Raw genomic sequence first — 17,094 nt, forward strand, 5'->3', positions numbered from 1 at the left:
AGCTTCAACTCCAGATTGCTTGCTAATTCCAGCACCCTTGCCCTAATCACCTTTTGTAAAATGCCTAAAAGTCACTTCTTCCACCCCCCAGAAAATGCTTAGTGACTCAAAGAGCTATCCCAGGCACTGTTTAAACCAATTGAATTCAACACCTGGAACAAAAGACACTAACACCTACCACTCTCTGCCCTCAAGTCCAATAACCCTAATCCAAATTGGATCTGTAGAACAAATCCCGCAAAGAGCCCCCAATCTGTTATGGACCAGGCTAGACCACCTCAAAACATTTCAAGAAGGTAGCCCAGACCCTAACTTTGCTAGTTGTTTTAAGCAGGTGTAGAGTGGATAGTCCAGGAGAGACGCTGCTGGTCAAACCACTTAGTTTAAAAAAAAACAGAGTTTATTTATAAGATGATGGAATGAAACACAAATAAAATAGAACAGAATATAGAATAACTTAACCCTATCCGAAAACCGACCAGACTATCCCAACTTAATGATGCTGTTCCAAATATTCGCAATAATCTCCGTAAACACTTCTTGGTGAAAAAGATAAAATCCAACACACGTTCTTACAGGAGAGATATCAGAGAGGGGGAGGATCAGCGTGGAGCTGCTTCTTTGGGTCCAGCAGTTTCACAACTGACTGCCTGCTTTCGGTGAACAGCCAGACGGCTAAAACCCAAACCGAAGCAGAGAAAAGCTCAGCTGGGAGAACTGGCCATTCCCCTTTCATTGTACAAGTGTTTTTTTTCAAAACTTGAAAGCATTCTTGAGTAGTCAAACCCAGACCTTTTGGAATCACTACTTTTATGACCTCTCTGAAAAAAAGCCAAGGGCAGCATAACTTTGTTAAAGGATCAGCATTGTCTCATCTCCCCTCTTAAAAATACATTTTCCAGCTCCATATGCGAATAATACTCATCTCAAGAGGACAATAAATGTGTAATGCAATGGGAATAATGGAGATCTAGAATTCCACACAGCAGATGTCTCAGCTGTAGAAAGTCTGTAGCTTGGACCAATGACCTTTATTCTGCCGCAACAGATCTGTGGCATTTTGCTGACGAAGTCACTGACACCTGGACAGATCCGAGCAGTCTGGAAAGATGTCCTTACAGGCTTTGGATCTCTTCCTGGGAAACATCATCTCAAAATAGATTAGAGGATGAGTCCAACTCAACCTCTGTCGTGTTGAGTTCTAGCTGTCTTCAAGTTCAGCCTGAAAGACAAAATCAAGGAGCTGGAAAAACTGAATGTTCAAGAATGTGACAATAGCTTCAGACTGGATCAGCAGCATAGTGGCTGTGAAAAGATCTAGAAAACTGAGAGTGTGCTGTTATTTAAATCTTTGAAAAGATCCCACTGCTTTGTGATAACTATAGAAAATCTTTCACCATAACTCACCAAGGCAAAGGTCCTTACCACCCTCAGTGTCAAGGATGGTCACTCCCATATTGGTCATGCCCATATTGGTCACTTCCATATTGGTCACTCCCATATTAGTCGTGGCAGTGGTTTTGGATTCTAAAAGGACGCTGGTTTGCCAACTCAATATCTTCTTGATTATGTCCAGTCTTGTCAGTATTAAGCTCTTGAGTTAAACATAGAACTGATTAATTTTACTGCAAAAACACATCCAGGTGAAGACTTTAAAAATAGTATAAATGTTCAAATATATTCAATTTTCCAATAATGCACACAAACATATTCATTTCCATAAGCACACAAAAAAAATATAGCTTTACAGAGTTTTGAGAAGATTTGGAGCTCAAATTGAGTTGCTGGATGTAGGTTTGCTCAATGAGCTGGAAGGTTCATTTTCAGACATTTCATCACCATAATCGGTAACATCATCAGTGAGCCTCCGAGTGAAGACTGGTGGCATGCCCGCTTTCTCTTTATGTGTTTAAGTTTTCTTGGGTTGGACAAACAGGCAGAAAACTAGCCACCGGGATACATGAAAATCAATGAGCCATAAAAAGACATGACCCACTCTCACTGGTATCCTTACATACAATGAGGAAGGACACCACTTCAACTGGGACAACACGTTAATCCTAGGACAAGCCAAACAGAGACATGCATGAGAATTCCGAGAAGTGTGGCATTCCAACCGGAACTCTATCAACAAACACATTAACTTGGATCCCATTTACCACCCCATGAGAAAAAGAACAGGAAATGCCATCACCACAGGACATAACATCACCAAGCCAAGGAAACCTAAACACATAAATAGAAAGCGGGCTATGCCACCAGTGCTTCATCCAGAGACTCACTGATGATGCTACCTAGTATGGTGACAAAATGTCTGAAAACTAACCTTCCAGCTCACCAAGCAAATCTACATCCATAGCTTTACAGAGGACCGGATCTTTAACTTGGCCAAATAAGATGCTGATAAAAGAGTAAATTTGAAAGGTTTTGCTCTTTGCCCTCAGAAAAGCTCAGAACCCTAGGAACACCATCAATGGCATATGTCAGAACAAGAAGATTCTGAAAATTGGCAGTCCAACATAAGAGCTGCGATGATCCTAGAAAATTGCCAAACTGAAGATTTTTTTTTCGGAACCACAAGCCTTTGTAATGGCAGGTCTGAAACTCCTGGGAAAATCTCAGTGTCACAATGAAATAAAGTCAATGTTCAATGGTAGTAATCAGAGGTGTCAGTCACAGCTTTGTAGATGAAGAAGTTGATGAATACAGCACACCTTTTCACATGTAACTTTCATCTTCCCTCTGACACAACGATAATGCGTTTGGATTATAAGGGTGTCAGTCCTGTCAACATAGCATGAGTTAGATTGTACCATATTAAATATGGTTCAATGCTTCAGAAAGGTCCCAACAAATTGCAGAAAGCAGCAGTTTGGAATGTTAAGCCCTCTGGCTCCAGGCAATGTCTCACCACCAACAAAGAAAATAACATGTGAAAGATTGGGGTCTTCGTTCATTTAGCCTCAACTCTCTCCAAACAATCATCACCAACAAAGGTTACACTTTTGAGGCATCCTATGCTTGTTGTGGTCACTCTCACTTTATTCTGTTGTTATGGCACCTAATGTACATTTAAAAATAAATTAAGTGCTTAATTGGTTTAGTATTAAATATTCACTCAATGTGCTGATAGTCTGACACAGATCTGTAGTGGTTTGTAGAAAATGCTATCTTTTAGAATAATTCTATCCATTGACTATGAACAAGCAAACACCCATTAATTTCTGTCCCTCATATTTATCTTCAATAGAACTGCTGTTTCACCAAACTGTCCTGTTCAAATCAAAGGTGTCTCACAATGATCAAGTTAATGAGCCATGTTGATGTGTCAAAGTTATTCATTTGTGCTTTCGCTGACCTTTGCGTCAGCTTGCCCTGAAATGAAATGATTTACGACTTCCCTTTGTGCTGAAAGCATCTTTCCCCTGGCAATACATTAATTGGGGAAGAGTTGATATCCAATGCAGTGTTAAAAGATTGGCCGAAGCTAAACTCCCCTAAAGCTATGCTCTTGCAAACAGCTTGACTTTTCATCCAACAGTCTGCATTGCATTCATATAATGAAGGAGGTGGGCTGGAACATTGAACTCTCGTAAATCAGCACAAGTTGCTTTAAGGACACACACGGTAATCTAAGAAATGATTGTAGTCGTGATGTGGAGTTGCCAGTGTTGAACTGGGGTGGACAAAGTTAAAAATCACACAACACCATGTTATAGTCCAACAGGTTTATTTGGAAGCTACCTGATGAAGGAGCAGGACTCTGAAAGCTAGTGCTTCCAAATAAACCTGTTGGATTATAAACTGCTGTTGTGTGATTTTTAACTTAGTAAAATATTGTGGCAGAAGTTTCACTTCTGAGTTAATTCCTTCATTTTACTTTCCTTAGTTGCTAATTAAATTTATTAATCAGGTTCCTGATTGTGTTTCACTCCTTACACAATAGGAACGAGGCTGATACAATAATGTGCTGTGCATCTGACATCACTATCCTCCTGTAGCGACTCTCAAATGACAACACAGTTGTCCATTCTGGATCCTAGAACCTGCAGAGATATGACAGCCTCCATAAATCTAACAACACTTTCTGTAACACCTGCTTTCTCTATCCATTTGCTCTTGTTAACTTTTTCATGTATTATTTTTGTAGCCCTCTAACTAGTTCAGAACTTAAACATTGCTAAAAGGAGACCAGAAATTGGAGTTTTTGACTTGCACTCATCAGAACAAGAATGGAAAGAAGAGAGATACCATTTTCAAACAGAATGAAAAAAGGTTGCTGATTGGTTGGGCTATAATTGGATTGCAGATGCACCAAGAACAATTGTTGTCAATCTTAATTGTCTGATAAGCAGGTAAATTCTGATTGGTCAAAGCATTGCCAATGTATGTTCAGATGTCTGTCCTTGCTGTACCTCCATGCCAATTATGGCTCAATCCTCTTCTCATTCTGCATAAAATGGTATCTTAATAAATGTATATTCTAAACTCAGACCACTGGTTTGGTTTGGGTAGCAAGCATGAAATGTTTGGATATTAGGATACTAGTAGAGTCATAGAGTCACAGAGATGTACTGCACGGAAACAGCCCCTCCGGTCCAACCTGTCCATGCCGACCAGATATCCCAACCCAATCTAGTCCCACCTGCCAGCACTCGGCCCATATCCCTCCAAACCCTTCCTATTCATATACCCATACAGGTGCCTTTTAAATGTTGTAATTGTACCAGCCTCCATCACTTTCTCTGGCAGCGCATTCCACACACGCACCACCCTCTGCGTGAACATGTTGCTCCTTAGGTCTCTTTTATATCTTTCCCCTCTCACCCTAAACCTATGCCCTCTAGTTCTGGACTCTCCCACCCCAGGGAAAAAACCTTGTCTATTTACCCTATCCATGCCCCTCATGATTTTATAAACCTCTACAAGGTCACCCCTCAGCCTCCGACACTCCAGCCTATTCAGCATCTCCCTTTAGCTCAAATCTTCCAACTCTGGCAACATCTTTGTAAATCTTTTCTGAACCTTTCAAGTTTTACATCTTCCAATAGGAATGAGACCAGAATTGCAGGCAATATTCCAAAAGTGACCTAACCAGCATCCTGTACAACCGCAACATGACCTCCCAACTCCTGTACTCTCAATACTCTGACTAATAAAGGAAAGCATACCAAATGCCTTCTTCACTATCCTATCTACCTGCAACTCCACTTTCAAGGAGCTATGAACTTGTGCTCCAAGGTCTCTTTGTTCAGCAACACTCCCTAGGTCCTTATCATTAAGTGTATACGTCCTGCTAAGATTTGCTTTCCCAAAATGCAGCACCTCACATTTATCTAAATTAAACTCCATCTGCCACTCCTCAGCCCATTGGCCCATCTGATCAAGATCCCATTGTAACCCGAGGTAACCTTCTTCGCTGTCCACTCCACCTCCAATTTTGGTGTCACCTGCAAACTCACTAACTATACCTCCGATGTTCACATCCAAATCATTTACGTAAATGATGAAAAGTAGAGGGCCCAGCACCGATCCTTGCGGCACTCCACTGGTCATAGGCCTCCTGTCTGAAAAACAACCCTCCACCACCACCCTCTGTCTTCTATCTTTGAGCCAGTTCTGTATCCAAATGGTTAGTTCTCCCCTTATTCCATGAGATCTAACCTTGGTTCCCCATGGTGAACCTTGTTGAACGCCTTACTGAAGTCCATTGAGATCACATTCTGGAAATATATAAATGTTTTCAGGGCTGCCAGATGTTTGACATGGTTAAAATTAACAAGATGCCCCAAAGATCAGAGACAATCCAGAAACTACATGTGAGCAGGATGAATGATGATGCATGAAATTTAAAGCAGGCACCAGGACAGGACTGCCCACAGGAGGGCAAACCAATGGAAATAAATAACAATCAGATCATTTTTATACTGGACAGCCGATCTCTTAATCCCCAACTCCTCGAAGCTCCTCAACATTTCTGCTTTCTTGCTGCTGTGCTATGTTTGACTCTCAACTTGATAAGTGTAAATCTTCCCTGTGCTTCTAGTTTTCTCTGAAGGACTCATCAAAGCACCCCGTTACCATAACCCATCCTCCCAACTATCGTCCCTCCAGATTCAGTGTAAAGTCATGACATTTTCAATGAAAATGCACCAGCAATGTTTCACTTGTTAACCAATGAAGTAATTGATAGAATGTATAATTGTATCAGTTATATTGACAACTCAATTGTTTTTAGCCTAACCTCGGCAGCACATTTGCATCATGTGACTAAACTGATTGATCAGCCATAAAAAGCCAATATGAATGAACTTTCCAGTGTCAATGTGACTTACTCATGCCAAACTGTGGGACAAGTTGCACTCAGAAGCAAAATTACAAGCTATTTTTGACTTTACGGTGCCTAGGATGAAATGTGAAACTTTACATAATGTTGTCTTGGGTGAGTTCCAACACAAAATGGTTCTGAACTTCAGCACTGTCATTGCATCCTTAACAAATTGTTGAAAAAAAAGGCAGAATATTTGAATGGATGAAAGACTGTCAGTTTGCCTTTGAAAATTTGGAAGTGGTATTGACAATGGCACCCGTTTTAGCTGCACTGAATTATATGAAGCCATCAAACTGACTGTCAATACCTGCTATATTGGTGTGAGGCTGATTTACTGCAAGATGATGAGATGATCATTGAATAGCCTGTCAGCTTTTTATTGAAGAAACTGACTGCACAAAATAAAAATATTCAAAAGTTGAAAAAGAAAGACATCGAGTCTTTTGCTAGATCTGTGTCATTTTGAAATCCACATTAGCAACAACATGGAATAAACCGTTATTTAGGCAGACAACAATATTTTGACTTTCTTAGAAACATTACTGGACAAGAATTTATGATTAATTCAATAGGGTTTAATTCCGCAACTTTGTAATTTAAAACTCACTCATCCCTCGGAGAGAAAATGTCACTGCAGATGCTTTATCAAGAGATGCACTTTCATTCTTCACTGGGATGTATGTATGATGTAAATCATGTGTTTACATAAATTTTTAGTATAATTTATTGCAAGTCTGGGTTCTTGGATTCTGGATTAGTGAGAGACATGGTTTTCTCTGGGTGTACGGAGTTAGCAATTAACTTGTGGGTATTTCTGCAGCAGTGGTGATTTGTATTAAAACAACTTTTAAGGCTTAGTTTGAGAAATAATGGGTTTGTGTGTACAGGTTGTTTTGCTATAAAATGCATTTCGTTAACGCAAATTCACCATGACGTGCTTGATGAATGGGGGACACTATTTCTAAAATGCAGTTTTAAAGTGTGTATTGGTTCCGCCGATACCGGCCCCATTAGTTTAAATGGTGCTGCTTTACATGAATTTCTTGTAACATGGGATTGCATGAGAACAGAATTACCGCATTAAAGCCGAGCTGACTGCGCATTAGCAGTGTTTATGACTGAACGAGATAAATAAAATTTAGAAGGTCAGGAGGGAGTTAATTTGGCTTAGAGAAACACTCATAGCTAGAGATAGAGGCTTTGTTTTTAAGTTTAACTTTTGCTTTGGTAGGTAATGGCCTGATGGGATTATTGCTCAGCTATTATCCAGAATGGGTCGGTGGAGATGGAGCCCAGAGAGACGGAGAGACGTATGAAAGGTGGAGGTAAACAAGGACATTATGGATAGTAGGTCAGGACAGAAGAAAAGCTGAGTAAATGGTAATAAGAGCTAACAGTAGGAGAAAATGGGCTAAAGGTAATCCATGTCTTATCAGGACTGTGTGTGTATGTGGTGAGCATGGGAGGATAGAATCAGGTGCTAAAGTTATTTAACTCAATATTGAGTCCTAGGGATGCAGGGTCCCCAATTGGAAAATGAGATGTTGTTCTTTAAGCATGTGCTGAGATTCACTGGAACACTGCAGCAGGCCTGTGACAGCAATGTTGCTGTGGGCACACAGTGGTGTGTTGAAATAGACAGGATGTTGGTACTCTACAAAGCGGTCACCCTATCTGTGTTTCATCTCCCCAGTGTACAGGAGACCACATTGTGAACATTGAATACAGTGGACTGGATTGAGTGAAGGGCAGGTGGAAGGTGTGTCTAGGGCCTTGGGTACTGAGGAGGGAGGAAGTAAATGGGCAGAAGTTACACCTTCTGCGATTGCATGGGAAGGTACTGTGCCAGTACGGGGTGGTACTGGAAGTGGAGGAGGAGTGGTCTAGGATCGCCCAGAGGGACCGGTTCCTGTGGAAGGCTGACAAGGCTGGGGAGGAGAATATGTGTCCGAGCATGGTATCTTGCTGGAGGTGATGGAAATGGTTGCTTACAATCCTTTGAATGCAGAGGTTGGTGGGGTGATAAGTGAGGACCAGAGGCTCCAAATCATCGTTGCTCGAAAAAAGGAAGGGGTGAGGGTGTAATTACAGGAGATGGTTTGAACACATCTCAGGGCCCTGTCAACCATAGTGCAAGGAATCCTCGACTGAGGAAAAAAGTAGACATTTCTGGGGATCCCCACAGAAGGTGACATTGTCAGAATAGATGCAACAGGGAAACTGGGAGAATGAAATGGAGTCGTTCCACGAAGCAGGGTGTGAGGATGTATAGTCGAGGTAACTGTAGGAGTTGGGTTTGTAGTGTATATTGGTGGCCAACCTATCCCTAGAAATGGAAACAGCAATGCCAAGGAAGGTAAGGAAGGAGTCAGAGATGGACCAGGTGAAGGTGAGAATGGGGTGGAATTGGAAGGAAAAATTATACATTTTTCCAGTTCTGAACAAGAGAGGGAAGCAGAATCGAGATGTCACTGACATAGCCGAGAAAGAGTTATGGGGAGAGAACTGAATAGGATTGGAGCATGTACCCGAAAAAGAGACGTGTAACTGAGGTCCATGTGGGTATCCATGGCCACACCTTTGATCTGAAGAAAGTGAGAGGAGTTAAAGGAGAAGTTGTTCAGCGTGAGGATGAGCTCAGCCAGGCTGAGGGGAATGGTGGGAGATGGGTATGCTTCAGGCCTTTTTCTGAGGATGAAGCTGGGAGCCCTGAGACTGTCCTCATTGGGGAAGGACATGTAAATGGATTGCACACTTGCAGTGAAGAGGAGAAGGCTGGAGGCTGCAAACTAGAAAATCTGAAACTGATGTAAAGCATCAGGATAATCGCAGATGTGAGTGGGGACGCACTGGACAAGGGGAGAAAAGGTATAGTCAAGGTATGAAGAAATAAGTTCTGTGGGACAAGAACAGGCAGAAACAATGGGTCTCCCATTTTGTTTTATGTTAATCCAGAGACATAGGTAATGTTCCAGGGACCTGGGTTCAAATTCTGCCATGAATGATGTGGAATTTGAATTTAATAAGAATCTGGAATTAAGAATCTAATGATGACTATGAAACTGTTATTGATTGTGGAAAATAATCTATCTGGTTCACTAATGTCTTTTAGGACAGAAACTACTGTCCTTACCTGGTCTGGCCTACACGTGACTCCTGATCCATAGCAATGTGGTTGACTCTTAACTGTCCTCTGGGCAATTAGGGGTGGGCAATAAATGCTGACCTTGCCCACGATGCTCACATTTCATGAATACATTTTAAAAATCACCATGCTGTGGTGTGATTCAAACCTTGGTTCCAGAAGCATTACCTGGGACCCTGGATTATTCATTTCTATTGCCTATGAACTCAACATTGAATATGAGACATGAATATGGCGTTTGGATTCTGCCCAATGATTTAAAGTGATTTAAAATCAAGACATCAGTTGAACCACTGAAGCACTCTGATTATCCACCATGGAGAGAATTCATGAGGTGTGTTATAACACTGGGAAGTCTTTGAAATGCTCATAAAACTGTCAGAAAAACAAACACTTATTCCAAGTCCTCCAGAAAACATGGCTCAAGTATTGATAATACTATCAAATTAAACAAACAAGCTTTCAAAACTATTTCACAAAAACATAATCCTTCTAACAGGACATAACATTTTCACTCAGTCAAATCCCAATATGCCTTTGGCAGCTCTGTAATCACCTCCTGCAGAGTTGAATCCATGAAAGGGGTGGTAGATTGGTTGGAGCTCAGCCAAGTGTTCATAGTAGGGTTTCAGTGTAAACATTGTGCCAATATAGGTTCTAGATTTGAATATGTGACATTTTTAAAAACAGGTTGAACAGATGGCTATCTAACTCAAAATGTGGCTGACAACCATTCGGTGAGTCTCTGAAACAATCTGATAAATGATAATCTATTCAGGAGGGTTCAAAGATTTTATAGTGTTCAGCTCTATACCCTTAATTAAACAAACTGTGAGATCAGATCCTATGATGGATGCTTGGCTGAGGTCCAAATAATGTTCATGCATTCATCATTACTGGAGCAGTTTACATCGCCATCAGGAATACTGTAAGCATTGTTTGGCTGTCTGTTTTATGAGCTGCTGAGAGGATTGCTTATTTGGTATGGTTTTTGAATAGATGAATTTTGACCATTTTACGAGCACTAACATTTTTCAAGTGATGTTTGAATGGATATTTGACAGTTTCATAAACATTTCAAGACTTCCCAGTGCAAGAGAGAGAGAGAGCTTCAACAGTATGTCTCTTTTCTTAGCAATACTCAGAGAGGTGATATGATAACAGACTGCCAGCTACCATAAAAGTTTTAGAATCCCTACTTTGGAGAAAGGGGCTATTCGGCCTATTGAGTCTGCACTGATCTTCTGAGAGCATCCCACACAGACTCACCGCTGCCCCCCGCCCCCCCCATGGGGTTTTTACCATGGCTAACCTACCTAGGCTGCACATCCCTGGACACTATGGAAAGTTTAACATGGCCAATTCATCTAACCTGCACATCTTTGGACTGTGGGAGGAATCCAGAGTACCTGGAGAAAACCCGCACAGACACAGAGCAAATGTGCAAACTCCACACCGACAGTCCCCCAAGGCTGGAATCAAACCTGGGTCCCTGCCACTGTGAGGCAACAGTGTTAACCACTGAGCCACCATGTCACCCTTAGGCAGTACTTCTACAAGAGATATAAATAGTAGGAGGCTTTTAAGAGGAAGGGAGGGGTTAATTAAAGATGAAAAGTTGTATTTCTGTGTGTAAACAGAGGGAAGATCTGGGATACTAACTTTGATCTGTCTTTACCAAGGAAGAAGATGCTGCCAACACAATATTGAAAGAGGAGTTGGATGAGATCTTGCTAAGCTGCTTCATCTCTAGGACTGATAAGATACATACCTGAGGATGCCAAAGGAACGGGGTGGCATGTTGGTTCAGTGGTTAGCATTGCTGCCTCACGGCGCTAGGAACCTGGGTTCAATTCGACCCTTAGGCAATTGTCTGTGTGGAGTTTGCACATTCTCCCTGAGTCTGCGAGGGTTTCCTCCAGATGCACCGAGTTCTTCCCATAGTCCAAAGATGTGTAGGTTAGATGAATTGGCCATTCTAAATTGCCCATAGTCTTCAGGGATACATAGGCTAGGTAATAATTTAGAGGAATAGGCCTTGTTGGGCCGAATTGCCTGTTTCCACACAGTAGGGATTCTATGAAAGAAAGTGAAAGGTATGGAACACTGTCCGTAATATTCCAATTGTCTTAGTAGGTGGTGACATAAAAAGGCAAATGTTACATAAATGTCCAATAAAGAATATGAGGATAAAGCCAGCAACAGTAAGATGGTCAACTTGGAGGGAAGGAAAGCTTTCTGAAATGATAATCTGCAATAAAACTAACAGTCACTTGGACAAGTGTAGATTAATTGAGAAAAACCAGAATGACTTTATTAAGGATGAATCATGTTTAATTAACTTGATTTGAGTTTACTGATGAGTGAGCAGATAGGGCTTATCAGGATAATATGGTTGACAGTGTGTGAGGACTTGTAAAAGGTGTTTTTGTGAATTGCCAGTGATTATGTGACAAGACACATGGAGTAGTGGTGAACGGTTGCCTTATGGACTCAAGGTATTTTCATGGTATCAAGGGCACTGCTTATCTTGTTGTACATTTATGACTTGGACTTAGATGCACTGGGTGCAATTTTCAACCTCAGATGACACAAGACATGAAAGCAGTGCAAACTGTAAGAAAGACAGTGTTAAAATGTGAAGAAGATATAGACAGGATGGTAAAGTAACAGATGAAACTTAAAGCAGAGATGTGTGAAGTGATTCATCTTGGTAGGAAGTACTTGCAGGGATCCAGCAGGGAGACACAGCACGTGAAATGACCTTCCCCTGTGTCACTGTGACACTGAACATGATAGAAGAATCAACAACAAAGTACAGTAAGTTATTTCTTGTCTGCAAATTTAAAACAGAATTGAGTATGCTAACCACCTTCACCATTACTTTTATGACTTGTCTCCACGGTATCAGTCCCAGTTAGTTCTAGTCACAAAATAGTGAGGTCTTTCCAGCAAAGATTTCTCCTTTTAATCCTGTACATTCATCTTTCTTCCTTGGCCACTGCTAGTCCTTCTTTAATCCTCCACGGCCGTAGATTCATTTTCCCTCCGCTGACAATACCCAGCTCTACCTTGTCAGCGCTGAATGGCTTCAGTCACAGCTGGTGACCGTGAGAAGGACATGCAGCATTCTTAAACTGGGAACACAATGGAAAAGCATTGAATGCTATTAGCCAAAGGTCTCTAGAAATTGTTAACTTATTTTTTTCTAAGAGGGATGAGATATACCAAGGAGTGCAGAAATCAGAAATGACAGGAAAGGGTTAAATACGTCAAAGACAGGATGTAACCTGCTGTGTATGTGAGATGCTGGCTACAGAACTGGTATAATCTGGCTTTCTGGAAGGAAGACATTTAACATTCATGAGAGGCTGTGCGTGTCACGATGATAGATGTAATGAGTATATCATTGTTCTGGCATAAATACGCAACCTGCACTGAGGGATTTCTCCAGTGTTTTGTGATTACTGCTGCAAAACTCCTGAGAGGTCGCTGGTGAACATATAGATTCATTTCTTACAGATGTTAGGCATCTGTGGTAAAAACATATGAGCTCAATCAAAGATTAGAAAGGTCAATATAGAATTCCAACTCTTTCCTCAGCTCCATAGATGCTTGTAGGCTACCAGACTGTCCAAATTGGGAAGAAACTGTTGTCATATCCTCTGCCATACCAAAAATATTGCAAAATTGCCAATTACTCCATCTCTCTACAATTGTTCCCCTTGGCAATCTTGTTGTCTTGCTTGATCCAAATTTATAATTCCACCTCTACAGCTAAGACTCACATATCACACGATAGCAACAGTTAATGTTTAGGGGTGCAGTATAGTTTCACTACCTAGGCAACGGGGTGAATACGATGGTGGAAGGGCAATGTTTTTAGACCAGTAATTTAGAACCCCAGGTTAATATTCTGGGGAACAAAAATAGAAAGTACGAGAGAAACTCAGCAGGTCTGGCCGCATCTGCAGAGAGAAAACCATAATGTTACCATTTTGAGTCCAGTGACCCTTTGTCAGAACAGCTCCAGTAGTTTTCTCTCACTTCCTGTCCCATCACAGCAAATAATGATGATATAGAATACACTGTCTGAAAGGATTGCACAAACAGGAACAAAATTAACTTTCAAAAGGGACTTACATACATATTTGAAGAGAAAATATTGCAGTGACACAGTGAAAGAGTGGAGAAATTGTGACTAGTTAGATATTTCTACCAAAGAGTTGAGAATGTGTTGCTGGAAAAGCACTGCAGGTCAGGTAGCAGTCAAGGAGCAGGAAAATCGACGAGGGCTCTGGCCCAAAAAGTCAATTTTCCTGCCCCTCGGATGCTGCCTGACCTGCTATGCTTTTCCAACAACACACTCTCAACTCTGATCTCCAGCATCTGCAGTCCTCACTGTCTCCTAGTTGATCTCTACCAAAGAGATGACACAGGCACAGTGGGCTGAATGGCTTCATTTTGTGCTGAATCATTTTATAATCCCTTGAATCAATGTTACTATTACTTCCAGACCAGATTACCTCAACACATGCTTCTCTGACTTCTAAATGTTGACCCAAATTCCAATTCATTCAGTACTCCACAAGCCCCAACATGATGCTGCACCCTAAGTCCAACTTGATCATTCCAATTCACACTGATGTACATCGAGTTTCCATTTGCTCATAATTGATTTGAAAATTCCTCTGCACTCTTGCCCACTTTAATCTTCTTTACCCTTAACCACAGCCTAAAATTGTTTGTTTTCTGTAACCGTGGCTACTGAGCGTTTTATGCTCCAGTTTACGATTAGAATTGCTCTTTCAGCTGAAGGGAGCTGGTGGCCCAGTGCTGATGTCACAGGAATTATAATGTAGAACTAATGTTCTGAGACAGGTGCAGAAGGTGAAATCTGAATTTAATAAAAAGCTGACCTAATGGTGATCACTATCAATTGTTTAAAAAAATACATCTGGTTCGCCGTTTAGGGAAAGAAATCTGCCTCGTTTACTTGGACTGACCTACATGAGACTCCAAATCCACAGCAAAGTGGTTGACTCTTTTTTATTTCTTTTTTTTATTTTTTACTGCCTAACTGTGGTAGTGCTTAGTGTGGTTGACTCTTAACTGTCCTCTGGGCAATTAGGATTGGGCAATAAGTATTGGATTAGCCAATGAAGCCCACATCCCATGAATGAATAAAATTAATTCCTTAAATTCCCTCCCTAATTCCTTTGTCTTGAAATGGAACAGAAAAGCTGGGAGGTAACATAGGTTAACCTTCTAAATACATACCACCTCCTAACAGTTGACCGTGCTAAAGTGTCGTTGTTCCAATGTGGTTGATTCTAATATGGCTGCTAGCAATCTTAATCATACCCACCCTCATAGTGATGGGTCTGAACATTAAACAAACAAATCCGTTCACATGTCACTTCAAATGAACTTGAAAGACGACATCAGATGTTGGAAATTCGGACATTTTATTTTACGGGTACATTATCTCTTACAGTGAACCCTAAAGACATCCATGACAATATTCAGTCTGAACAATATTTCAATATTTTCCAAAAATTATCAATACTGTACACAGACAGTTGAACTGTTACAATAATTTAGTTAAAAATGCTTTCTCCCTATTTAATGCAAGAAACACCAATAATTAAAATACAGTACATGTTTAACCTCACAATTTCATTACAGTGGATTCTTTGTCTTTTTGTTCCTCATATTTATGAGTGATGTCGGGGCACAGTAGCTATATACATGCACTAAAGTGCTATGGACCCAATGGCATGCAAATCAAGTATTGTACCATCATACATCTAATTTATTAAGACTGTCCGTATCTCTCCTCTTTTTCTGCCTTTTGCTCTAGCAAAAGAAAATAAAAAACTATTTGATATAGCTTCTTTCTCTTGTCTCTAAATATGTACCATGCAACTCGTTTTTGTCGAGTGCACTGTGGACTCTCTGCAATAATATAACTAATGCTCCAATCAATATAAAGCACTTTACAAAGTCTCACTGGCATCAAATGTAGAATAAAATTAATGCTTTATAAAAGAATAATATTAGGACTATTTTACATGAAAAACAATACAGTGCAATGTAAAAGAAGGCAGTCCAAATTACTGAGAGACCACTCCAAACCCTTCAACCTCTCAGGATTCTGATTCCTTTCTCTTCTTCCTGTTATATAGAGTGTACTTTTTAACAGGTAAATACCTGGACACTATAACCGTCATACTGGGGTGTGCAACGCTGTATGGTAACACGCTGTATGGACACTAATGTAAGCAATGAATTACAAGACTCAGTTGACATAGTTACAAATTTTATTGTAGATAATGCTTCTGTCCTTTTTTTTTGTGTTTATTGGAATTTTTCGATGGAAAAGAATTCCCCTACTTGACGTGACCTTCAAGCTGTAGACACCTCCACAGCCACCGTTTTACACGTGGCCGCTCAGTGGTCAGCTGACAGAAGGTGTAACTTTGGATGGAGCTGACCATGTGGGTCACCATCTCTCCCCACTCTCCCACCCTCCCTGTAGCTAGCCATCTGGTCCTAAAGTACAGGCCAAAACATTGCAGATCTGACAAGCAAGCAGCCCTCTAAGTGTTAAACCTGCATTCCTCACTTCCATAAAGAGCACCGTGCTATAACCACCAGCTGTCAGGAAAACCAATTAGGATACATATCACCTGGATTAAAATTTTAACTTGGCCACTTCCAGTAAACAGCAGTGAAGAAATAAATCTTGACTGAATATTCCAAATCGAGAAAGAATAGGAGGGTGGAGGGGGAAATCCTGCTGAATCTTCACTGCATACATTTCATATAACTCTGACTACTCACCATGATGGCTAAAGTAACAGAGATCCTTAAAATCATTACCCCGCAGGCAAAGAAATCTCTACCTTTAGAGCCAATAGGTGCTGGCTGGTTTCAGATTGCAGTATAGACATTTCCATTGTTTTATAGGTTTAATACACAACATTTATTCCTCCATTCTTGACCTGTTAAATCCTTTAGAACTTCAACTGCTGACCAGGTTCGGTCACTTTGCAGGGCTGCCGTGATGATGAATTTCGATGGCGTTTTGCTGCTGAGCCAATGGCTCATGCGGTCTTGTGCTCAGTGTCACAGTGTGGCTCAGTGTGTTGGAGTGGTTCTGTTGCATGTGCGTCACTGCTTCTGGGTTGCCCGGCACAAGCTAAATCCCCAGAGGATGAAGACGGGGAGGCGGAGGGGGAGCGTGAAGCCCATCGTGATGGTGGACGTTGATTAGCTGGCCTGGCAGGGCGTGAGAAGCAGGATTCTAGTGGTGGTGCTACTGAGGACCGAGGTAACTCCTTACAACCCGGAAACAGAAAGAATAAAAGGCAAGGTTAAGACATTGCAATGGAGGGAAAACAATCAGAAATCTTATCAACCTGCCTACTGTTAACTTGCACGGTCTCTTTCATGTCAATGGATTATCACTGAAATATTGAAAGGAGCATTTGCTAAGGGAATCTTAGTTAATATCAGCCATTATTCCTGAAATCGGACAACATTGCACAGTTACAAAAACCCTCAGTTCATTCAAAACCCTCAACTTGTATAGAGTTAACATTGGGCCTGTAAT

At 41.1% G+C, this 17,094-nt stretch overlaps 1 protein-coding gene across 4 annotated transcripts in view; it reads right to left on the bottom strand.

Annotated features, from left to right (window-relative positions):
* Positions 1 to 1,202: 1,202 nt before the first annotated feature.
* The window catches only part of mtcl1 (microtubule crosslinking factor 1), a 213,144-nt gene continuing 197,252 nt past the window's right edge, over positions 1,203 to 17,094 (bottom strand). For 2 of the 4 annotated variants that reach the window (XM_072569874.1, XM_072569873.1), the window contains exon 14: positions 14,926 to 16,819. In XM_072569874.1, coding sequence (XP_072425975.1) covers positions 16,586 to 16,819 — 234 coding nt within the window. In that variant the 3' untranslated portion in view covers positions 14,926 to 16,585. Of the gene's footprint in view, positions 1,223 to 1,407; positions 1,595 to 14,925; positions 16,820 to 17,094 lie in introns of those variants that run through there. The other 2 variants (XM_072569875.1, XM_072569877.1) reach the window with 2 other exon arrangements.

This window comes from Chiloscyllium punctatum, chromosome 5 (assembly GCF_047496795.1).
Source record: "Chiloscyllium punctatum isolate Juve2018m chromosome 5, sChiPun1.3, whole genome shotgun sequence".
NCBI lineage: Eukaryota > Metazoa > Chordata > Chondrichthyes > Orectolobiformes > Hemiscylliidae > Chiloscyllium > Chiloscyllium punctatum.